At 45.1% G+C, this 25,440-nt stretch overlaps 1 protein-coding gene across 1 annotated transcript in view; it reads left to right on the top strand.

The window, feature by feature from the left end:
* The window catches only part of Ppp1r21 (protein phosphatase 1 regulatory subunit 21), a 66,213-nt gene extending 52,217 nt beyond the window's left edge, over nucleotides 1-13,996 (top strand). The window contains exons 18-22 of the mRNA XM_059248432.1: nucleotides 4,708-4,740; nucleotides 6,240-6,356; nucleotides 8,821-8,919; nucleotides 10,354-10,482; nucleotides 13,558-13,996. Of these exons, the coding sequence (XP_059104415.1) occupies nucleotides 4,708-4,740; nucleotides 6,240-6,356; nucleotides 8,821-8,919; nucleotides 10,354-10,482; nucleotides 13,558-13,587 (408 nt within the window). The 3' untranslated portion in view covers nucleotides 13,588-13,996. The remainder of the gene's footprint in view (nucleotides 1-4,707; nucleotides 4,741-6,239; nucleotides 6,357-8,820; nucleotides 8,920-10,353; nucleotides 10,483-13,557) is intronic.
* Nucleotides 13,997-25,440: the final 11,444 nt, after the last annotated feature.

Genomic DNA, 25,440 nt, shown 5'->3' with positions numbered 1-25,440 from the left:
TCACTGTCTGACTGTTCCCCACTGTCTGTCTGACTGTTCCCCACTGTCTGTCTGACTGTTCCCCTCTGTCTGACTGTTCCCCACTGTCTGACTGTTCCCCTCTGTCTGACTGTTCCCCACTGTCTGACTGTTCCCCACTGTCTGACTGTTCCCCATTGTCTATCTGACTGTTCCCCTCTGTCTGACTGTTCCCCACCGTCTGACTGTTCCCCACCGTCTGACTGTTCCCCACTGTCTGACTGTTCCCCACTGTCTGACTGTTCCCCACTGTCTGACTGTTCCCCTCTGTCTGACTGTTCTGCACCGTCTGTCTGTTCCCCACCCTCTGACTGTTCCCCACTGTCTGACTGTTCCCCACTGTCTGACTGTTCCCCACCGTCTGACTGTTCCCCACCGTCTGACTGTTCCCCACTGTCTGACTGTTCCCCACTGTCTGACTGTTCCCCACTGTCTGACTGTTCCCCACCGTCTGACTGTTCTCCACCCCCTACATCCATTCTTTCCTTTCACTTACACTTGTGCTCGCTGTAGAGTTGGTGGTGACCAGGAAGTATCCATGGTTCCAGACTAGCCCAGAGGTTATGCAGCTTGTTGGGCAGGGATTGTTGTAATCATTTGCCAGACTGGGTCTGAAAACATGGCAGTGTATGATCTCAGTCTGTCCTCAGGTGGATTGTAGGGGTGTGAAACTGGAGGCGTTGTCCATTGTGCTGTTGATGAGGGGAAGCAGAAACAACTTACCTGAGAGTCTTTGTGTGTAGTGGCTACCTGGTTTTCTGAGATGGTGCTGGAAACTAGTATACTCGGCCTCGATGTCGGGGCTGAAAGCCAAGGCCTGTTTTCCTTGAGGCCTAGAATGGCAAACACTTTTCCTACATGTAAATGCGGATTCCCAGGGACGTGAAGATCCTTCAGTACTGAACAGCACAGGGCCCAAGTGGCGACTGTACTGTGGACTGATGCAATTGGAAGTTGCTCTTGCTGGAGTAGGGTGTTCAGTTAGCGTGTGTGCACACGGCCTTGTATCCTGTTCCTGCCCATCACCTCTTCAGGGTCTCTTTCCCCACCCACCTCACAAGTGCCCTCTGTGCTTTTCCTGGAGTCTGGTTAGGAGTTAACACACTCTCCGGCTCCTGGGCTTCAGTGGCTTCCTGTCACCTGTAGAATTCAGTTCATTTGGTTGGCATTCAGTGCCCTTGGATACCTGTCTTTCTAGCCTAATTGTGCTCATTTCCCTTGGGGAAACCAAACTGAATTCTGCTCCCTGGTACTCTTCTTAGCATTTTGCCTCATCTGTTTTCGTGACTGTTCTTTCCCCGGATGTCTGCTCACTCATGACTTCTGTCACCTTGGTGCCCCCTCCTCCCACCGGCTGCTCTTTCCTACTCTCTGACTCTTGAATTTAAATCTAACTGGAATTTAAACGTAGTTGAGCTACATATTCCGTGAGCTGCTATTTCTGTTCAGAGTTAGAGAGGCTGGGTGCCTCCTCTTAACTTTCACACACTACTACACATAGTGGAATAGTCGCCCACCCTTGGTTGTTTCGATCTCATATCAGCTTCCCTGCCTTCCACACAGACAGTTGTGAAGTCACAGGGAAAGTCAGTCAGTGGAGGATGATGTCACAGGAGAGGTGATGTGAGTGGATTTTAAATCTGATCAGGAGTCGAAGGCGGGAGATGAGGATGAGAAGAGTCTACCCATGCACTTCTCTTTCTCCACTGCGCATGGCAGATCCCTGCCCAGAGGGGCCTCCCCCCCCCCCCCCTCGTGGCAGACAGTGAGGGGAAGAGACCATTTTGCTGACTTTGCTGTTTCTACTTTCTAGCCTTTTTTTTCAAATCTCCTCTGCCACCCTTAGGTGAACACAGTGAACTAAGTCTGTAGCTGTGGCTGTGGGTGAGAACACCCTGAACTGCCTTTATCTTGGGTGAGAGAAGCAAGCTGCCTGGTTCAGAGTCAATTGATTCAAAGGGACACAGCCTTCAATCCAAGAGGTCACTTTAAGGCCAAATAAGCAATACCAGATATAAATTGACTGTTTGAAGCCCTGTAGCATTTCAGAGGCCACATGTTAATTATTTTCATGAAAATATCCAGCACTGAATTCAACCATGTAGCCACCGGTTCATTATTGTAAAAAAAAGATAATAATCCAAGAAAGAAAAATGCAGAGCAATACAAATGTTCACATTTTGTTTTAATTAAAAACACTGCTTAAATTAGTGGGCTTTTCAAATATATGTTACATATAAAAATTATCTATGTACATTAGAGGTAACTAAAAATAACAAGAGATTAAAAAAGAAGAAAATCAATGGCATTATCCTAAATAAATAGTACTACTAAATTTCTTTCTACAAAATTTCATATCTGATTGATAAAAATTTTAGACTTTAGCATAAGGTTAATGCACATTGTTTCATCAGAGACTGTAGAAACTGACTCCACAGTATTCCATCTCTAATGCATCTTAGCTTCCCTGTGGTTGAGCATAGGTTATGTTTCACTGTCGTAACTATCATACAATTTTTATGTAAGAGTCTCTCCACATATTAGGTGATTTCCATGGGGCACACTCTTAGGTTAGGGTTGGAATTACTGAGTAGGACTGGAGACATGGTTCAGCAGCTCAGAGCAAGTTCCAATCTTGTGGGGGACCTGATTTGGTTCCCTGTGCCCACGTTGGGTAGTTCACCGCCTCCTGTAACTCCATCTCCAAGGGATCTGATGCCCTCATCTAAACTTTGGGGGCACTGAACTCATGCTGCCCATACCCACACACAGACATACATGTATATACATAATTAAGAGAAATAAGTCTTAAGAAAGAACTGCAGAACCAGAAGACATGAATATTATAAGTTTTTTGATCTTCATTTCCAAATATGTTCTAATAAGATTGCATTGGATCGTACTCTAGTTAGTAGAACATGAGAAAAGATTGAAAAGAACACATGTCAGAATATTCCTTCCGTTTATGGACTATTTCTTTGAAGGACCCTGTATGGTTCACATTTTCAAACTTGGGAGTAACGAGTGGGAGAGATAAAGGGGCATAGACATAGCTTTGCATTTTATCTCATCAAATATAGTTAGATTTGATTGCACCAAATCAAATGATCAGTGGGTTGTTCTAGGCAGCTTTTAACTTAAAGAGAGAAATTGCTACTCTTGCTTCACTGAAGAGAAAATTGCAGCTCTTCTGTAACCAAAAATTCTTACGGCAGACTCTTTTGTAGCTAGATAGGTGAACATGCATGAATTCACAGCTCTCAGTCCTCAGAGTAACACTCTTGGAAGCTGGACACAGGACACACTTGTGATCCCAGCCCCTGGCTGCCTAAGCCAGGAGGATTGCCATGAGTTCGTGTGTGGCCAGCCGTGGTTATATAGTGAAACTGTCTCCAAAAAGATAGTGGGCAGAGGCTGGGGATAAAAGAATGATACACTTGAGGATGGTTGAGAATATATGGATACTGCCCACTGGACCCCATCCCTGAATAGGAGATCCCATTGGGAAAAAAGTCTCCAGTAGTTTTCTTAAGTCCTAATGCCCTCCACCCACCCTGCCACCTTGGACGGTAACTTGAATTCTGCAATCATACCTGTTTTTGACATCCCATTCTGTTTTTAAGGGATGGTGGTAGTGGTCAGGATTGAACCTAAGGCCTGTTCATATGAGGCGAGCTCTTACCACTAAGCCACCCCAGTCCTGTTGTGTAAGTCTTATCTATAAAAGCAAACTTTAGAAAAATGGAGTTGTACAGTAATTTATCTAAAATTTTATATATATAATATATATTTGTTTTAAGTCTCAATGTTTATTGATGTGTGGTGATTCTGTGTTCCCCAATATATTGTGTTCCCCAATATATTGTGCACCCTAATAAACTTAACTGGGGTCAGAGAACAGAACAGCCACTGGATTAGACATAGAGGCCAGAAAATGGTGGCACACAAGCCTTTAATCCTAGCATTCCGGAGGCAGAGATCTGTCTGGATCTCTGTGAGTTCAAAGCTACACTGGAAATAGCTAGGCATGGTGACTCACGCCTTTAATCCCAGGAAGTGATGGCAGGAAGCAGAAAGGTATTTAAGGCATGAAAACCAGGAACTAGAAGCTTTTAGGCTTTTAGCAGCAGTTTAGCTGAGATCCATTTGGATGAGGACACACAGGCTTTCAGTTTGAGGAAACAGGATTGGCTGAGGCATTGTTGAGGTGAAATTGGATGCAGCTTGTTCTGCTTCTCTGATCTTTCAGCATTCACCCCAATATCTGGCTCCCGGTTATTTCATTTATAAGACCGTTTAGCAATTTATCTTATATTAATGTCTTTATAACATTATGTAAAGTATGCTTTTTCCTTTTGAGTTTTTATACAAAGTGCTTATTTGTGTTTTCTGTTCAGCATGTTTAATGATTGTGGTCTCTAGAGGACCATCTATGTTATTGCTTTGGAAATGATGTGATAGGGTCAAAATCACTCACCCTCCTGCTCCTCCTGCATAGTTCGTTGGGTGAATCAGCATTGTGGTTATCAATTTGTGCCTCGTGGCAGAAGCCGTGCTCAGCATCCAGAGCGATCTGGCCTACGTCATCAATGGTCTGTGGACCAGCACAGACCAAGAAGAGAACACACTTTAGGCTGTTAACTTCTTGTGTCTGAAATGTTCTAACGGTGTTTTTTCTTTATGTTCTAGATTGGGATTTTAACCAGGACTCCAGACAGTGAGGTAATGTGCACTCGACATGGTGTTGCCTATTAGTGCATGTGTGGCACGTGTTTGTTGACAAGTCCTGTGGAGCTCTGTGTGTGTTTCTGGTAATTCTTACAAGGAAGGCTAGTGTTCTCTCCCATGGGTGCTTCCACGTGCTTTTATCACTCCTTCCAGGCCGTCCTCAGTAGAGGGCAGCTTAGAGCCTAGGTTAGCAGGTGCCGTGGTGCGTGACCGACTTCTGCAGTTCTGACAGTGCAGGGTTTCTCAGGCCTCCGTGTGTGCTGCTGTGAGTGAGCCCAGATCTGGTGGGACTTGTCATGTGGGCTTACACATTTGAATTTTGAAATACTTGAAGATCACGGTTCTACAAGTGACCAGTACATGAAAACTGAAGTAGCCGAGCTCGTCACGTAGTGCGGTCGTGATGGTTCTAGGAGACTCGTAGAGTGTGTCATTTCCTTCTTTATTTCAAAGGTGATACTGAGCTTCATGAATTTACGGTTTGGCTCAGTTATGTGTCATTGCAAGTATAACCAGGACAGATACCAGTCTGGAACAATCGTTCTGAATTTAGAGGTTCCCCAGGACCGTGAGTCAGCGTAGCACAGAGGTGTTTACACTCGATGTTTATTGCAGCATTGTCCCGAGAAATCATGCTCTCAACCTAGGTGTCCGTCAGCAGAGAAATGGCGAAGAAAGTGTGGTGTATTTACATAATGGAGTTTGGTGAAGCCGTAAAGAATGCTGTATTGTTTGCAAGAAAGTGGATATAACTAGAGATGATGATCTGAAGTAGACCAAGTCAGGCTCAGAAAGATAAATACCATGTTTTCTCCCACTTGTGGGGCCTAGATTTTATAAAGGTACAGAAAAGCATAGATATGACTATCTAGAAATGATGGGGACTCATGGGAGGAGGGACCAGCAAAATGTATCTATACTTATGAACTGAAACCCAGTACTGTATATATAATGATTGTATGTTAATTAAAAAACCCAGGGTTCCAGTAAATACTCCCCCGTTCTCTGCCCTTTTCCAATTAAAGAAGCCATGATAGTCCCAAAGATGGAGATTTTGAAAGTTAGGTTTGTGGCTGATAAAAACTGGTCAGAACTGTGTGTGATCGCTTACACCTGTAATCCAAGGATTTGGGAGGTTGATGCAGGGGGATTATGAATTGAGTTTAGCCCTGGATGCTTGGCAACACTGTTTCAAAAAACAAAAGAAGAATGAATGAACAGATGATTGAAAACCATGCTCCCTGGACGGACGTGGCTCGTGGGGCTTCCCAGAACTTCACTCCAGTGCTGTTCTTCTGGGGAGCTCTAAGACACAGGCCGGCAGATGCTGGATATGGAAAACTGGGCTGTTCTCCTGCCGTGCCTGGCGGTCCTCTGAGGGGAAGGGGAGCCGTCTCCTGTGAGGTTCTAGTGAAGAGGTGTGAAGTGTGGTCTTTGTTTCCTTTGCTAGAATTGCCCTTCTCACTGACATCTCTGCTTTGTGGTCCTCTTAGGTCCCAGATGTGGAGTCCCGAGAAGACCTGATTAAGAATCACTACATGGCAAGGATAGCGGAGCTCACGTCTCAGCTGCAGCTGGCTGACAGTAAGTCAGTGCACTTCTATGCCGAGGTGAGTGGGGTCGATCAGATTGCCACTTCCCTCTCCCTGACCCTTCAGGTCAGGTCACGGTTCTGTTCCGTGTCTGCTGGAAGAGAGACATTATCACCTACGCACTTTCTATCCGTGTGTTTGGATCAGTCATAGCTCATGGTGATTAGTCCGTATGCCACTCCAGCACATTCATTTCAGTAAGTGTAAGACTTGGTGTGTCATTTCCAAGTTCCTGCAAGAGAGATGACAGGCTTGGGCAGCCTTTCTGTAGCTCCGTGTTGTGAGTTTTGAAGGATTAATAGAGATTATTTGTGTTAGTGGTAGAGGACACATACATGTGCAAAGTGAAAAGTGAAACGCACCAGACCTTCCTTGGTTTTACATTTACTTACTCTGTGTGTGTGAGTCCCAGCACGTGGACAGGAGAGAACAGCTTGCAGGAGTTGTCTCTCTTCCGCCATGTGGGTTCCGGGATCAAATTCGGGTCATTAGGCCCAATGGCACCTTCATCCCCTGAGTCATCTCACCAGCCCATCTTTAAATTCTCTCCATTGTCTTTATGTGTATGTGTGTGTTTATGTGGCGGGGGGGGGGGGGGGGGGAGGAATGTGCCTATGCACACACCTGTGCACACACCTGTGGGAACCAGAGGTTGGCATCGGGTACCTTCCTCCATCTTACTCTTTTGGACACGGCCTCTCGCCGACCCGGAGCTGTTGGTCATATAGGCTGGCTGGCTAGACCCCAGGCTGCTCTTGTGTCTGCCTCCCCAGCTCTGGGGTGACAGGCATGTGCTGCCATGTCTGGCCTTTCTGCATGGCTGTAGGGATCCGAGGTCCTCACGCTTACACAGCCAGCTGTTCACCAACAGAGCCGTCTCCCCAGCCCGCGGGCTCCAGCCCGTGTGCTCCAGCCCGCGTGCTCCCATTCCTAAGTGGGAGGTTCTTAGGCCTGAGTGTAAAGGATCGAGTGAAAACCGTCACCTGTTTAACTCCTAAGAGCTAGAAGGCCTTACCTTGTCGCCTCCTCTTCTTCCTTCACTCAGTAGTTCATGTATTAAAACCCCACAGTTCACTGTAGAGACTTTACAGAGATGGAGGGGGGAATGAAACCAGTGCAGATACTAAAGAGTGAGGAAGGAGGAAGGTGGGTGGGCGTACGTAGGGTCTGTGTGTCTGATTCGACACTTTATAGTGAGATATATTAGTTAGAGACAGGCAGAGTTACACCACTTAAGTTGTTAAACCAGAGAGGAAGAGACGGCAGCCTCTGTTGGGACCTAGCGTTATCTGTGACTGTCTCCACATGGCAGAGATGAAGAGGTGGACAGGCAGCCAGTTGTTAGAGGTAGAAACGGACTTTGTGCTTTTTTCTTTAAAATAAAGCAGCCTTTCCCAGGGGATAGGGAGCTGCTGCACCCACCTTTTATCGGTTGGTCGTTGTGACTGTTTGTTATGGTGTAGAAAGTGGGGTACAGCAAACAGGCTGGCTGATGTAGAACTGCTCATTCTTGAACTGTGCGTGCAGCTGATACCATCATTTCCAGTTCCCTGTCCGCTCTGTGGGTAGTGTCCCAGATGTGATTGTCGTCTTCCGATGGCCCGTGCCCTGCATGCTCTCTCCCTCTTGGGCGGGCAGGTTCAGTGCCGAGCTCAGAGAGGGAAGTGGGTGATTTGATTGTACAAGCTGTCCTGAAATTTTCTTGAGAACAAATGAGGAACTAGGGGAATTTCAGGCTGTCTCAATTTCATGAGATCTGCCTATTTTAGTAAATGTTCTCAGCACAATTATGATGCAAGAATTTTTAGATTGTCCTAGTTTGTTCTCCTGTATAAACAGGAAGTAGTGCCTCCTATGAATTTACTGGAAAGGATAGTTGGAGATCCTGATGTCCACACAACATTCAAATGTCTTCAAATCCTCCTTGTCTGAACAATGTGATATAAAACTTCCTCTTTTCCTTTTTATCTGCTCTGTCTTACATCATCTGGGTTTAGGAAAACTAGAGAAAACATATAGACAGCATAAATCTTTGGGTGGGATTACAAAGATGTCGTGGTTCCTGTACTGAGTCTCTAGTGATGAACTTAAAACCCAAGGGATTTGGGATCTACCTTAGGTAGGGCCCGTGGTTGACAGCCTGCAATCCCTTTTGAGACAACCAGTGTCCTTTATCCATCAGAAGTATTAATGGATCCTGTGTAAATGGAGAACGCTCTTATGTGCTTTGTGATCACTGGAGCTAACAGAACACTGATAAGCTTGGGCTGCAGGCCTCTTTTACCTTAGTAAAACAAGAGGGTGGGTCCTTATCTTCTGTCCTGTCCCATTCTCCACCTTGTGTATTCAGCAGAGAGTTTTGGAATGAGTGAGTGAGTGAGTGAGTGAGTGAGTGAGTGAGTGAATGAATGATGGCCTTTGGCTTTGGTGACTAAAACCCACTCACCTTCTCAGGATAAAATTTGACTTTTTGATTCTACAGTGCCGAGCGCTCTCTAAGAGACTGGCCCTGGCGGAGAAGTGTAAGGAGAACCTGACCGAGGAGATGAAGCTAGCCAGTCAGAACAGCAGCAGGCTGCAGGTGAGTTCCCAAGTGTGACCTCAGCACTAACGGCTTTTCATGACTGTCCTGAGGGCAGCCAAGCCAGCCTTCCCTTGGCAAGTGGTGCTCTGTGACCTTTTTCAAATCGCTTGATTTCTAACTCATCTGAAAGTAACTATTACTTACACCAGGCGAAGAATGGCCATCTTGTTTCTGATTTGAGGTTAATTTCAAATTCTTCTGTAGTCAGCATTTATTTATTTATACTTACCCATAATCCTTCTTTCTTATAAACACTCTTCCTTATAAACACTCACTGTGACGGGCTGTAGGCTTGTTCTATACACATTATTCTGTCTTGTTTCAGAAACTGACCTAAATAAACCTAAGGGTGTGGCTGCAAAACATTCCTCCTTCCTCACTGCTGGGTTTCAAAGCTTTGCTTTTGCTGGGCATGGTGGCGCCCGCTTTTAATCTCAGCATTGGAGAGGCAGAAGCAGGCAGGTCTCTGAGTTCTAGGCCAGCCTGGTCTATACAGTGAGTTCCAGGGCAGCCAGGAATACATAGTGAGACCCTGCTTCATTATATATATAAATACACAAGTAAATAAATCTAATTCCAGTTTCAAGCCTTGCCTTCCAGGAAGCCCGTGTTGATATCAGCATGAGGTAGGCACAGGAACACCCAGGAACACAGTGTCCATGTTTCAGATCAACTCCTCAGATTACTTAGGGACTGGAGTCATTCAGGAGGCTGAGGAGAGCATGAGGTGGGTGGCAGGGTGTCCTGGGAAGGTGCAGAAGGCCGAGGCCTGTGCAGGGCGTTTGAAAACCAGGGTGGTTTGGAAGCGACAGTTCCCCCAGGCTTTTGACAGCCCTGTACCCAGCCGAGGAGGGAATGCTTATGTTTTGTACGTGGGTACATTTGTGTAAGCATGCATGTGCCTCAGACTTGTCCAGTAGGCTGGCTGGCTTGCCAGTGAGTTCCAGGATCTGTCTCCCTCCCCCAGTGCTGCGATTCCTAGTGGGTACCTCCAGGCCCAGCTTCTTTTTATGTGGGTTCTAGGGATGCCTTATGCTTGCAAAGCAACACTTCACTGACTGAGATAAAGAAGTTATGAACGCATTCTTTTTGTTTTGTTTTGTTTTTCGAGACAGGGTTTCTCTGTGTAGGTTTGGTGCCTGTCCTGGATCTCACTCTGTAGCCCAGGCTGGCCTCGAACTCACAGAGATCTGGCTGGCTCTGTCTCCCGAGTACTGGGATTAAAGGTGTGTGCCACCACCGCCCGGCTATGAACACATTCTTTGAAGGCTGATAAATTTTCCTCATTTTTTTCCACTTTGTCCTTCCATTCAGCCTGTGCCTTAACTTTGTGTTAACTGCTCAACTAGGGCATCATGATAGGCTGCTTTCTAGATGTTTGTAATAAAAGGAGCTTCTGGGTGGCCTTTCTTCTTTTCCCCTGCCCTGTAGGATGAGCTGACGACCACCAAGAGGAGCTACGAGGATCAGTTGAGTATGATGAGCGACCATCTGTGCAGCATGAACGAGACCCTGTCCAAACAGAGGGAAGAGATCGACACGCTGAAGATGTCCAGTAAGGTGTGTGGGGAGGGGACGTGGGGATGTTCGTGCAGCTGTGAAGTGTTTCCAGAGAAAAGATTAGGAGTAAGGACTTGTGAATCCTCTTCCTTCACTTCGTTTTCCTGTCCTAAAAGAAAAATCGTGTCTTTGGCTGAGTCTAAGCTGAGGTTTTGACATTTTTGCTTTTGTGTAAGAGTGAGGGGACTAGCAGGTGGCCTGTCTGTATAAGATCCTAATGGTATGTGGGTAATTCTTAGCAGCTTGTTTCATTCCGTAAAGTCATTTACTCTTATTAATTCACAGACCCTTAGCAAGTTGTTTCATTCGGTAAAGTCACTTATTCTCGTTAGTTCACAGACGAAAGCCTCACACAGCTTAAGGAAGCCACTGAGACGCTTACCCAGTCCCCAGCTCCGACTCTGTCAGTGAACTGCACATTCTGAGACCATAGGCCTCACTTAGGGTTTACACTGTCAGTTATCCACCGCAGGAAGAGAAGGAACAGACAGTGTTGAAACTGCCACAACCACAGAACTAGCTTACCGTCCTCTTTCGTGGTTCCTGTGTCCCTCGCCTGCGCTGTGTCCTCACGTCCACACTTAACTGTTTACATACATACATGTTTACGTTAGGGGCTAGGATCAGTATATGAGGGGAACATACTACACTTTTTTCTTTTTCCCTTTAGGTCACCTTTATTAATACTATGCTTCCCAAGCCCACCCATTTTCTCATTTTTCTTGACAGCTGAGTAATATTGCATATTATACCTCTCCCACATTTTCACGACCTCTTCATCTGTTGGTGGGCATCTCGGCTGGTTCCATTCCCTTGCTGTTGTGAATAGAGCAGCAAAAACATGGATGTGCAGATCTCTCTGCATTAGGAACTGGCCTTCTTTGGGTATATGCCCAAGAGTGGAATAGAGTCCTTTATTTATTCTCATAACTGCCCATATGACCTAGGAATGCTAACCATTTTATCTCCAGGATTCCTGTTGATTTTGTTTCTCATAGAGTCTCTGTCCAAACCAGTCAGTAGATACTGGGTAATGTGCTTAGGTTGGCATGCATTTCCATATACCCTGTCTCTGTTGGTGAATGGTAATAGGCAGCTTCTTTCCTATGAATGTAAGCTTCACGGCAGCAGGCATTCCGTTCTGTGCATCGTCTCAGATGGCCAGGCGGTACCTGACCACCATCTGAGCTAGAGAGGCAGTAGACAGGTGCAGTGGCAGCATTGCACGGTGGAGTAGACAAAGTCGCCGCTGGGCGAGTTCCCCTGGAGAACATGCCGGGGTGCTACACTGGAGCCTGTGTTACATGACCCTCCTCAGCATCGTTCAGGACATTCATCAGCGTCTCACTGTGTGGGGAGGTGTTACCTGTGCTTGTCTGGGCCATCTCTGTGCTGATGACCCGCCAGATGTTTCTGATTGTGACTCCAGTGACTTGTGCTTCAGGAAGTGTGGCCTTGGAGGCAGGAGGGACGGTCCTCTCCGTGAATACCTCCCCTTACTCTCGTGACTTGGTTATAGTTATAGTCATAATAGAGTGCACACGCACTGAGGAGATCATCTTCGGTTTTTCTGTGACTGAATTTACAAGAGGGCTAGTTGTAGCACTAGTCCAGGAGGCAGTGACAGTGATTCCAGAGAAATGTTTCAGCCCCCGAGCTGCACATCCGTCATGTGAGGTGAGCAAGGTGGACCATAGCTACTTCAAAAATTCTGCAATTTACACTAAAGGCTGTTCCTTAAATTGCCTGGATTATTAAATCCGAGTAAGAGACCTCCCTTCAGCTCAGAGTGGTGTTCTTAACCATTCTTCGGTCATTCTGTAAGTAAGCCCCGTGTTTGGCTTCCTCCTTGTCTTAGTCAGGGTGACTGTTGCTGTGAGGAAACACTGTGACCAGAAAACAGCTGGAGGAGAAAAGGGTTTATTCAGCTTACACTTCCACAGCACTGTTCATCACTGAAGGAAGTCAGGACAGGAACTCAAGCTGGGCAGGAACCTGGAGACAGGAACTGATGCAGAGGCCATGGAGGAGTGCTGCTGACTGGCTTGCTCATCATGGCTTGCTCAGCCTGCTTTCTTATAGAACCCAGGACCACCAGCCAGGGTTGGTACCACCCACCCTGAGCTGGGCCCTCCCCCATCAGTCACTAATTAAGAAAATGCCCTACAGGCTTGCCTGCACCCTGTTCTTATGGAGGCATTGTCTTATTTGATGTTCCCTCCTTTCAGATGACTTTAGCTGTGTCAACTTGACATAAAACTGTTCATCACACTCCTCCATTTATCAGTAATTTGTATTGCTCCAGTGTCCTCTTGTGGCTGAGTGAGCTTTGTCTCCCCTGGATACAGAGTAAACATCTCCACTATGTGTGTACCATAATCTGCAAGTGTTGCCCACTTATGGGAAGAAATGGTGCGTGGGCCTCATCATTTAGGCATTTAATTAGAATATAGTCCTAAGAAGTGAACCTCTCCAAAGAGAAGAGAATATGCAAAACCACCATGTTGAAGAGCGTGTGTAGCACTACTCCAAGCTCTCAGTAGTTCTCAACTGGGTCTCCACCTCTTTGGGGTCATTGGAAAACAGATATTTACATTACAATTCATAACAGTAGCAAAATTACAGTTATGAAGCAGCAATGAAATAGTTTTATGGTTGGGGGTCCCCACAACACGAGGAACTGTGTTAAAGGGTCTCAGCATTAGTAAGGGTGAGAACCACTGCTGTACAACCTGTTTATTTAGACAACAAAAACCATATTGGGGCCAAAACTATTTTGCTTCAAGAAATCTCATACGAAAAGGAATTTTGGTAAACTGGGTAGTTGTGTGCTTTATTTATTATTCATGCCCCCGAGAGGGTTTGGGTCATGGAAGTTGGGAGCAGGGAAAGTCAAAAGTAATGAACAGCTTTGTGGTTACTGAATAGAGGCTGACATGCAGATTATCGGCCAGCTGTTCCCCAGATGGGAAGCAGAGTGTTCCCTGGGACACCATGGCCCCCAGACAGCCTGCTTTGCAAACGTGTGACGCCTTTTCGGAAGCTTGTGCTCTATGGTGACTTTTCTTTGCACAGGGAAATTCTAAGAAGAACAGGAGTCGATAGTTGACGAGGAGCTGGACGCGACTGTTCCCTCCAGACCGGCTGCAGCTGCTGCCCAGAGTCTCGGGGCCAGACTCCACAGCCAGTGCTGGTGGCCCCTGGGAGCTGAAGTGCTGCTGCGGGACCTGTAAACTAGCCAGTGTTGTCCGTGACCTTGAGACATTTGAAGTCTTTGTAAACAGCAAGGCAAATACAGAATTTGATGTTGACAGTCAATGGAAACAATAGACATAACCATGGATATTGTAGGTTTCCTTACGCTGTTTTTACTGTGCACTTTTTGAAATTAGGATTTAATTTCAGTATGTAAGAACAACAAATATTTTGTATATTTTCAAACTCGATTATATGGTAATGGATTTGGTATCTATGGAATAGATGTATGTTTCTGGATAAAATGCTTAAATCGTCAGATGTCATTACTTCCTGTATTGTCATTTCTTCTTATAATTGAAAATTGAAAGACGTCTCAGATTCTTTTTAAAAGATTCTCTTCCTCTCCCTCCCTCCCCTCCCTCCCCCACCTCCTCCTCCCTCCCCGCCCTCCCTCCATCCCCGAGGTGAGAGCCTCGCATCCCTTAGAGCCTGTGGGTTTGCTGTCATGTCTGCGGCTCTGCAGTTCTCTCTGTGTTAGAATAATTGCTAAAGGAAATTCATGTCAATAAATCCTACCCACATGAACCTTTCAGTCTGTCTGTGACCATGTGATAAAGGGAACCGAGACTGCATCCAGTCCCTGACTCAGAGATAAACTTCCTCGCTGAGCGGTCCAGCAGTTCAGCCTCTAGAAGGGAACCACCTTTCTTTTTTTTTTTTGGTTTTTCGAGACAGGGTTTCTCTGTGTAGCTTTTCGCCTTTCCTGGGACTCACTTGGTAGCCCAGGCTGGCCTCGAACTCACAGAGATCCGCCTGGCTCTGCCTCCCGAGTGTTGGGATTAAAGGCGTGCGCCACCACCGCCTGGCTGGGAACCACCCCTTGGTCTCTCCTTGACACGTGCCTGTCCCTGCACCCCACTCCCAGGGCCACAAGCAGATGTTGTGTGCTTAGCGGCCTGTCTCTGTCTAGCGGATAGAAAACTAGGGCTTAGAGGGCCGGGGCAGCCTGGCCGCAGTCACGAGTGCGCGCCAGAGCCCAGGGGACGGGGCGTTCCACTCCAGGTGCTGTGTATCTGAAAGGTAAACTATTACATTTCTCAATAACGCCATGACTTTATCCAGTCTCCTCTTTCACATCTTCATTCAGAACCCCGTAAAGCTTCTGGTTAGCTTCTTAGATTCATTTAAAGGCCAGATACAATATTTGCCTTTGACATAATTTTTTTCTTTTTTAAAAAGTTTTATTTTTAAAAATTAAGTATGTGTGTGTGTGCACATGAGAGCAGGTACCTGTAGAGGCCAGAGGCCTAGTAACCCCTGGAGCTGGAGCTTCCGATGGAGACCAATTGATGGGAATCGGACTCCGGTCCTCTACAAGAGCAGCAGATGCTCTTAACTGCCGCTGTCTCCCGAGCTGGTGGCATGATTTTTTTCTCCTTTGACTTAAAGGACATTATTTAATTTTATTTCTTAATGTGTATGACTGCTTTGCCTACACGTATGTACATGTACTGCATGTGTGCCTGGTGCCTGGAGAGGTCAAAAGAGGGCATTGGATCACTTGGAACGAGAGTCACGGCCTGTTGCAAGCTGTCATGTGGGTGCTGGGAACTGAGCCTGGGTCCTCTGCAAGAGTGGCAAGTGATCTTAACCCCAGAGCCGTCTCTCCAGCCCCTGACTTTTTTTTTTTAATACGTATTCTCTCCTATACAGACCTCACCAACTGTCAGACAAGTTTAGACGCCGTTAACTTCGCTGTCATCACTTACTTCTCACGAGAGTTGCAGAGTGTGCGCAGGTGTGGGAAGGACACATTCAGGTCCCTCTCAGTTATTAGAAACACTTTGCCAACCTGGCTTTACCCTACTGCGCACACACTTTTTTTTTTTCTTGGAGTGTTTTAAGGCCAGCCTAAGACACTGGGTTATTTCATCCGAATGCTTTAGTTGTACGAGTGTCAGTGAGTGTGGTGAGCACTGGTTTCTGAACCTGTCTTATTCATATGATCATTTAGTGCAAGGAACATGTGTGTGCGCAGGTTCTGCACAGTGTGTGTGTGTGTGGGGGGGCAAACAGCTACATCCACTGCCTGGAGAGCTGAGTCGTGACATAATAATGACGTAATCGTGAACTGCTCTCATCCGGTCCTGGGAATGTCTCAGATCAAGAAACACAAAGTAATACATAGAGGCTATTTTTCCTCAACTTCTCTGTATTTAATTTTTTAAGACTTTTTTTATTATTTTTAATTATGTGTATGTCTCTGGTGTGTGTGATAGGGTGCACATGAGTGCAGAGGCCAGAGGCATTGGGTCTCCAGGCGCTGGAGTCACAGGTGGTTAGGAGCTGTATGATGTGGGTCTGGAAACTGAACTCGGGTGCTCTGCAAGGGCAGTATGTGTTTTTAACTGCTGAGCCATCTCTCTCCAGCCCACAAATTGTCTAGACTTTAATCAAAGCTATGAGCTTTAGTTTGAGTCAGACTATTCTAACATACATGGTACTGAGGGAAAACAAACCAAAACCAGTCCCCTAATCCTTCCACCTCCTACTCTGTAAAGAGAAAGCCACTTTCCCTCACTGGTAGTGCTGCAGCCCTCAAGAATATGAAGTAGAGATTTGGCTGTATATGATAAAGCTGTACCTTGAAGGATCAAGGAATCCTTCTAGAGAAGTCAAATATCCAGAAATATTTGATGTTATTCAGCTTTTAATATATCAGATGTTTCCTACTATCAATTTCTTGTGTGCCCATAACGCCTGTGCCGTAATGGCAAACAATATAAGCCTCTCAGACCTACTGCTGATCTGTACTAGTTAGCACCCCTACAGAGACAATGCCTGTCTCCTAGGCCTAGGAGGCAGGTGGATTGTAGGTACATAGCTTTGTTTCTTGTGCAAATGAAGCTCAGACCATCCCTTTCCCTCACAGACCTAGTGGTATCTCAGAGCTATTGACTCAGAACAAAAGGTTTTTTGCATAACCAGGTAGAGTGAAGACGGGAGAATTCCTGACTCCGGTTGGGATTAGAGTGGTTTAGCCCAAGGAGAAAGAGCAAGGGGAGGTTTTGCAGATTGTAGGTGGATTTGAGTCAGGTCAGGAGAGTAGGAGAGGAAGGAAAGATGGGGGTGGTGGAGGAATGGAGGACGAAGATGAGATCGATAGCAGAAGAGCTTAGTTAGGGCTATGAGAGGACAGGAAGAGAAGGGACGGAGAGGAGCTATATATAAGAATAGAAATAAAGCTGTGTAGATAGAATTTAATCTCAGAGGAATAAACTAAATGGACGAAAGAACCTCATGTACTTAGATTCCTTTCCCTCAGATACCCCACACCAGCTGTGGCATCTTCTCCAGGACTCTGGGAGAAATCTTCTCAGGGCAGGCCCCTGGGAAAATTTTGATAGTTTAGTATTTGTATTTCCAGAGAACATGCTACTTGCCTTTGCTTTTCCTGTTAAGCACTAGCTTTGCACTTGGGAGATGTTTTGTGTCCCTCCCTACCCCTAACACCCACACAAATACTTTCTCTTTAAATTGGTTACTTTGCCTTTTGATTATGTCGATATTCAATATAAACTAACCTGTGGTTGTTCAAATGCACGTGATAGCCAAGTCACATAATGTATGACTTTTCCTCTCCTACCTAAGTCTCTGTTTTCCCTGGAGCCAATAATGGCCTTTAACAAAATGTATTATTAGGGTGCTGTTCATTCATTTTTAAACTTTTCCCCAGGTATGTAATTCTCCTTTCAGTGAAGCCAGATTCAGTTGAGCATAGTTTAGCTAATTCATCTTCAAGAAATCTCCAGCCAGGTATGATGGTGTGAGCTTGAGTCCCACCACTGGGGAGCTGAGGTGGAGGAGCCTTTGAGGCCAGACTAGGAAGCATATGAGACTCCATATCAAGGACACCGGTCTCTCTTGGAGCCTCCGGACTCACTGGGTGCTCTCTAGGTTGGCAGATCTACTGTTCTCCCAAGATTGTCTATCCTTAACATCCCAGGCAGTCACTGCCTCTCACCTTTCTCATGACAACCCTCTACTTACCACTTCGGCCTCCTCCCTGAAATGCTCTCTTCACTGCATAGGCCCCATGGCATGGGCAGTGAGAAATGAGAGAAGATTCCCAGTCTCAGCAGTGGAGGCTCAGATAGTGTCTGATGTGTGCACACACACTGAAAGCCGCAGACGGCAACAGCATAGAGACTTGTGTGGTAGTTTGAATGTAACTGGCCCCCATAATCTCATAGGGAATGGCGCTATTAAGAGGTATGGCTTTGTTGGAGCAAAGGTATGGCCTTGTCAGAGGAAGTGTGTCACTGTGTCTGGGGCAGGCTTTGAGGTTTCCTGTGCTCAGGATACTGCCCAGTATCTCAGTTGACTTCCTGTTGCCTGCAAGATGTAAGACTCTCAGCTACTACTCCAGCACCATGTCTGCCTGCGTGACACCATAATGATCATGGACTAAACCTCTGAAACTGTAAGTGAGCCACCCCAACTAAATATTTTCCTTTATAAGAGTTGCCGAGGTCTTGGTGTCTCTTCATAGCAATAGAAACCCTAACTAAGACAACTTGTTCTCTGGAGAACTCATTAAAATGACATTTCCTACCTTTTCTTGATTATATATTACATGCATATTGTTGAAAATTTGGGAAACTAGGCACCTGCTCTTCTCACCCCAGCACCCACACGAGGCGGCTCACCACCTGTAGCTTCAGCTTCAGGGGATACAACATCATCTTCCAGTTTCTGTGAACATACTCATTTGTACATACCCACACAAAGAGACACATGTACCCCAAGCAGAATAAAAAATAATTTGGAAATGTTCTTATTCTTGCTCTTGTTTAATGCACACATATGTGTTTTAATAAAAATTAAGTTATGTGATGAGAAACTCCACATGGAAACAAGATTGTCTAGTGGGAAAGGGAAGTCCATTAGATGGCTCCTACCGCCTGGAGGTACCGTGCACACTGAAAGATTGTCTAGTGGGAAAGGGAAGTCCATTAGATGGCTCCTACCGCCTGGAGGTACCGTGCACACTGAAAGCAGCCGGAAGCATGGAGCGGAGCCTTCAGGCACAGCTTGAGAGACTGGTGAATGTGTGTCTTGTCATGGCGTCTGTCACCGTCAGATGCGGTGCCTGCCGGTACTGGCTTCTAAAGCCGATAAACTGGATTGTCATAGAAAATGGGATTTAACATGAAGATAGCAACATCGTTGGCAGATAATGTCTGGGGGAGCATGTGAGAGCCACTCTGACGAGGGATAGTTTGTTCTGTATCATAAGGGGAAGTTTCCATCCTCCAGGCAGAGCTGTTGCTTTTGGTGTGATGTTAAGACACTGTTAGGTAAACTGACAGGACCATGAACGTGACTGCTTTTAAGTTCCTGTCACAGTTTATATCTGAAACATCCCGCACAGGCTCATGCTTTGGATGCTTGGTGCGCATCTTGTGGACCATTTTGAAGGCTGTAGAGTCTTTAGGTATGAGGCTTACCTGGTGGAAGTGGGTTGCTGGGGTGGGCCCCCACAGTCCAGTCTGCTCTTTCTGCTTCCCGGACCACAAAGAAGTGAACAACCCTGGCACATATTACTACTGCCATACCTTCCCTTCTGGGATGGACTGACATCTCTCCAAACCCATTGGCAAAAATAAAACTTTCCTCTGTTGAGTTTTGTTTTTTTTTTTTTTCCCTGCCAGGTATTGGTCACTACAAGACAGAGGTAACTTAACACTTGCATTAAAAAACAGCAAACAAACCAAAAAAGCTCAAGAGTGTCTGCAAAGAAGTTAAAACAAGCAGAATCAACTAGCTTAAAACCACAGAATGAGTTGCAACCAAAAGCTTTCTTCAATTGACTGAAAGTCTTCTCCATGGTTAAAATCCCCAGACAGAAAAGGTGCAATTTCTAGACCTGGTTTATGCATCATTATCCCTTGAGGTTGGCCCTGGCTTTAAAATTAGTATTTTAAAGATTTATTTATTTGATTTTATGTGCACGAATGTTAGCCTGCATGCATGTATGTGTACCACATGCTTGCATGATGCTCATGGAGGTCAGAAGAGAGCCGATTCCCTGGAACTGGAGTTATAGAAGGTTGTAAGCATATCAGTGCTGGGAACTGAACCAGGGTCCTCTGCAAGAACAGCAAGTTCTCTTAACTGCTCAGTCCTTCCTGTTCTTAAAAGTCCTCAAATTTCTCCATAACGTTAACAAGAAGGGAACCATAGACGATGGTAGATGATGCTGAGAAAACATCCAAGAGCTGCTGCTGTGGGATGTCTTTCTGTATGCTATGAATATGTGTTGCTCTGATTGCTTGATAAGTAAACCTACATTGACTTATGGCAGGTCAGGATGGATCCAGGTGGAGAAATCTAAGATAGATAATGAGAGGAGAAGGGAGAGTAAGGGGAGATGCCAAACTGCTGTCCAAGGGGCAACATGTAATGGGATGCAGGTAAAGCCACAGAACACATGACAATACATTGATTAATAGAAATGGGTTAATTTAAGATGAAGGAGCTAGCTAGCAAGAAGCCTGCCATGGGCCATACAGTTGGTAATTAATTAAGCCTCTGAGTGATTATTTTATAAGTGGCTGAAGGACCTCAGGGCCAGGTGGGACATAGGAAAATTTCCAGCTACATTTTGGTGCCCAACATGGTAGCAAGAATTTTTGTCAGGGACCAAACATGAACCATGGAAAGGTACTAGCTAGGCCAGAGAACAAGCCACAGGCCCTAAACCAGATGCCCCCAAAGATAAAGAACATCCCGCAGTTAGATAGCATAGCAACAGAACAATGGGCCCTGACCAGTGACCTTACCACCTAGCACAACATCCTGTAGCCTCACGACTTGCACGTCCTCCTCAACTGCACGTCCAGTACGTCCTACACCCCTTCCCTCCTTCCTGCCCCCTCCCCCTCCCATGCTATATAAACCTTGCTGAGGAGAATAAAATTTGCAGCTTGGCCGGGTGGTGGCGGTGCACGCCTTTAATCCCAGCACTCGGGAGGCAGAGCCAGGTGTATCTCTGTGAGTTCGAGGCCAGCCTGGGCTACCAAGTGAGTTCCAGGAAAAGGCGCAAAGCTACACAGAGAAACCCTGTCTCGAAAAACCAAAAAAAAAATAAAAATAAAAATAAAAAAATAAAATAAAATTGCAGCTTGATCAGAACCCTGTCTTGCTGTCTTCCTTTGTGTCTCCCATCCCTTTCATTCTCTCCCACAGGCGAGTCGCCCCCGTTGAGACCCCACTGGCCGGGGCAAATTTTCACCCAAAAACCTGAGAAAGCTTTAGAAAAGAGTTCTAAAATGGAGCCAAGAGCAGCTTCCTAATTCATGTTGCTCATGGTGGGCCACAGTACAGAGATGCATCCCCTGGCCATAGTGGGCTTCACGGGCAACATGGCAGACTCCCACAGTCTCTGAGAGGCTAGGCCTCAATATAAAGAGGCTTCTCCCAGCTGCTTGGGAGCACAGCCTTGGGCTTAAAAAACACAGGTATACTACTTAATACTGCTTCCCAGAATTGGGGAGATAAGCATGACTCATTGGTACCTGCACCATGTTAAAAACCTAGTGGGGTGGGGCCAGCAGCCAGTGCTGCTGCTGCTTTGGTCCTAGCCACGCTGCACTTTAAAGCAATGGTCAGAAGATATAGACAGTCATAAAAATATATATATAGTTTTAAAATAATAAAGTCCTTAGAAAGGGCAATAAAGTAATCTTAAAAAAGCCACGTAATGATGAAAATTACATAGAGAGTCTGGATTATATTGTCTTTGAGATTTTAATTGTAGAAAGACATTTGATTGTAAAAGCTACTTAGTTAACCCAATATGTATATTTTAAAGGTATCTTGACTTCAAAATTTATGTCTAAGGATATGTTGCTTTGGAAAGGAGGTTCTGCTTTTCTTTCCACAGAAGATGAGAAGCTGTGGATCCCTTCCAGGTTAATATGGTTTCATCAAGGAAGACCCCCTGAGAGGTCTCCAGATGATCCAACACCCAGAATGGCCTCAATGCAACTGGCTCAGAGACTACTCCAGTCAGAACTTGACCATAATCCTAAAATTTTCTTTGTGTCCCCATAAGACGACCAGTGCTCCCAATCAGCAGGAAGTAGCCTAGATAACTATGCCTACATTCCCAAAAAATAGATTATGAATGTTTGTCTTTGTTTAGGGGTTTGGTTACAAATTGTTATTGGTCATAGTCAATCTCTTTCTAAAGAAGAAAAGGGGATATAGATATGATAAGATGAAAGGGTAGATTATTGAATCTACGTTTAAAGAGCAACAACTTATTTGAAATGTTTTACATTGCTATGGATTTTAGTTTATTGATAAAAATTTAAAGCTAATTTTGTTATACTATATATATGTATATATATATTTCTGCTCTTGTTTAAGGTACTATGTTTATGCAACTCATTTAAAATTGTAATGTATAATTAAGAAATATAGATTAATAATTAGTCATCTATAATAATCAAATTTATAGTCACATTAGTTAACTTTTCTAGGTATACATAGATATATTCAATTAGGTAGGTAATCTTCAAATACTTCAAAGATCTACAGAATATGTCATTTAAAATACTTTAAGAACTTAGACTTTTCTCGACAATGAGACATGTCTGCTCCTGGCAGCACCAATTACTTCAAAGAGGATGATGGGCATCGAAGAAACTCCATATGGAGTTTACTTTCTTTATTGGCAAAAATAGCCATTTGGGCAAGAAACTGCTGTTGCCTGGACTGATTGATAATATGTTGTATAAACTAGACATACAGGAACCATAGGAAAATGACCACTGAATTTTGCCAAAACAAGGTGAGATGGCCCTTCAGGTTCCTGCTTCACAGAGGACACTGCCAGACATTCTACAGGACACAGGGAAAAGCAACTGAGAAACTCTAGGTCTGTAGGCTGAAGATGGATGCCCCAATGTTGCAGAGGAACTTTGGATGACTGTCCAGGCAGCCAGATGTCTCTGTCATTTCTAGAATTATGGAAGTTGCTTACAAATACTTCCTGTTTACTCAGGTAATATTATATCCTTCTGGGGTCTTTGATGTAGTTAAAGACTAGATAGTTGTAATTATCGCTTTCCTTAGTTATGATAAAAGATAAATTAGATATAAAACTTAAAACTCACAAAAATAGGATAGATGGTAGAATATTTTCTAATTTTGCCAAATATAAGTAGACTAGATATTATATCTTGCTTGATAATTGTTTTATTATATGTAATTTTACTATGTTGAAATTAAAACCTTCCCTTTTGATTGGACAGAAAAGGAGAAATGCTGTGGGATGTCTTTCTGTATGCTGTGAATATGTGTTGTTCTGATTGGTTGATAAATAAAGCTGCATTGGCCTATGGCAGGGCAGGATGGAGCCAGGTGGGAAAATCCAAGAGAGATAATGAGAGGAGAAGGGAGAGTAAGGGGAGACGCCAAACCACTGTCCAAGGAGCAACATGTAATGGGACGCAGAAAAAGCCACAGAACATGTGCCAATACATAGATTACTAAAAATGGGTTAATTTAAGATGAAGGAGCTAGCTAGCAAGAAGCCTGCTATGGGCCATACAGTTGGTAATTAATTAAGCCTCTGAGTGATTATTCTATAAGCGGCTGTGGGACCTCAGGGCCGGGAGAGACATAGGAAAACTTCCAGCTACAAGCCACACCAACAAGGGGTGTCTATTCTGCGTTTGAAGAGGAAGTTCCTGTTCTCGGCTGAGAGCTATGTTCTCAGATATCACCGTGGTGATGAATAGGAAGCCTGTCAGCAAGCAAATTCCTCTGCCTTACATTTCTGAGCAGTTTAGTAATTAGTTCCAAATTAGGAGGCTGGCTGGCGAGTATAGTCCTGTTCTTCCAAATCTTTGGAAGAAAAAGGCTGGAGAGTGTTTGAACAACTTTCCATGAAAAGACAGCAGGGGAAGCATGGTGGAGCCTGCCAGTGGAGGGGCCTCGAAAGGCAACTCCCCAGTTGGAACCTTAGTGTTGGTTTTACGAGGGGCTTTAATTATTCCTGAACTCCACCCCACTGCTTTCCTAAACACCAGGGAGTACAGGGGGATGGCCCAGGAGACCCAAGAATAGAAACAGCATAATCCAGTCAACAGAATGTCAGTCACATCCTGCTCAAATACTGAAAAATATTCTCCCTTGGCCTCTTCCCAGACTCCTCTGTTTCTTCCTTCTTGCTAGGCCTTGAATTCATGCTCTTGCTTCCTCAGTCTCCTGAGTGCTATAGGCACACATCAGTGTATAGTCTGTCCTATTTAGCTCACCTCTTTAGTTGGGCTAAACGGGCAATTTTCCCATTGTATTTTAATGTATGTCATCTACCTCAGCACCTGCAGGTGCTTGAAGCAGGAACCACACCTTAGCCTCGGACACTCGCAGGGTATCGTGTACATAGAAGGCAGGCAATCAATGCTCATTGGATACTTCTTAGGCACTGAGCCATGGACCAACTGTAGCCACTAGTCAGTGTAGCCCAAGCCATACCAGGAGGGGCACGTTCATGGTAAAAGACTGTCCATCACTGACTGGTTGTGATCGATATGGTTGCTTCCGGTTGACATTCTCAGTGAAGATGTCGGCTTTTTAGCTCAGTAAGTCTCCATCCAAAATGTATTTGAATTTCCTCAGAAAAGGACACTTAGCAGTAGCTTGGGTCAGCTCAGAATGTTTCATGCATGTAAAATGTCTGTACCAAGTGCTTTCTTCTTTAATATGGTTTCCCCAAAGCTATCACCGTCTTGAATGGTTCATGTCATCTAAATAGAGACTATTAGTTATAAAGTTTGAGAGAGGAATAATGTTCTTATAAACCATTTGAGACTAAGCCTGACCCTCCTCTTGAAGGTATATTGATCCCAATAGCTTTCGCTGACTTGGATTTGAAGAATTCTAAGGTATCTGAGGTATCCCTAGGCCCTACTACAGAACTTTTGAAGAGCTTGTGATACTGGATCCTGAATTCTTTGAATCCTGGTGGTTGGACAGACTACTTCAATATCTTTTCCATGTGCTATGTTTTCCAAGGCCACAAAGACAATATCAGAAGTGTTTAAAACAGACTCCCACTGCTGTCTGAATTCAGGGGTCTCCTGGGGAGTTTTCAGGGGTCCCTGAAAAGGCTGTCGGGAAAAGGGAAAGCTCTGAATAGAAGTGAGAAGGATGTTCTCTGAGGGTCTGTTTACTGTGTAGCAGGGGAAAGGAGCTGGAATAAAATGAGGTCCCAGCCGGTGACCTGGCTGTGGTGGCTTTGCTGAGGAGAGGCTAAGCTGTTTACCGCCAGATTTTAATACAAAAACAAAACTGCCAGAGAGACTCCCGTGGAGACAGGAGCTGGAGTAAGGAAAGAGATCCTGTGTTTACAAAAGTGAGGAGCTCCAGAGCAATGCTGAGTCACGGGACAGGAGGAACGTCCCTAGTTAAAAGATGAAAACAGGTCTCAATGAACTGTAGCAGTCTGTAGAAAATCACATGCCCGTTTGCTCCCCAGAAGGGTCAAAGTTTCCATGAGATTTCTTTCACCAGCTGAGATACCCCACTAATCAAGGCCGTACTGCTTATCTCAGGGATGGAAAAATTGAACAGGTGTACTCGGAAAGCTGTGTAGTGGTAGTGACTTTTGCAAGTGTGTTGATTTCTGTATGCCTCTTTTCTTCAGTTAGCTATGGCATTTCTGAGATGGGCTGGCCTCCCTGG

This window comes from Peromyscus eremicus, chromosome 22, assembly GCF_949786415.1.
Source record: "Peromyscus eremicus chromosome 22, PerEre_H2_v1, whole genome shotgun sequence".
Classification (NCBI taxonomy): Eukaryota; Metazoa; Chordata; class Mammalia; order Rodentia; family Cricetidae; genus Peromyscus; species Peromyscus eremicus.
The sequence above is the reverse complement of the archived record's forward strand: the minus strand, read 5'-3'. Positions and strand labels throughout refer to the sequence as shown.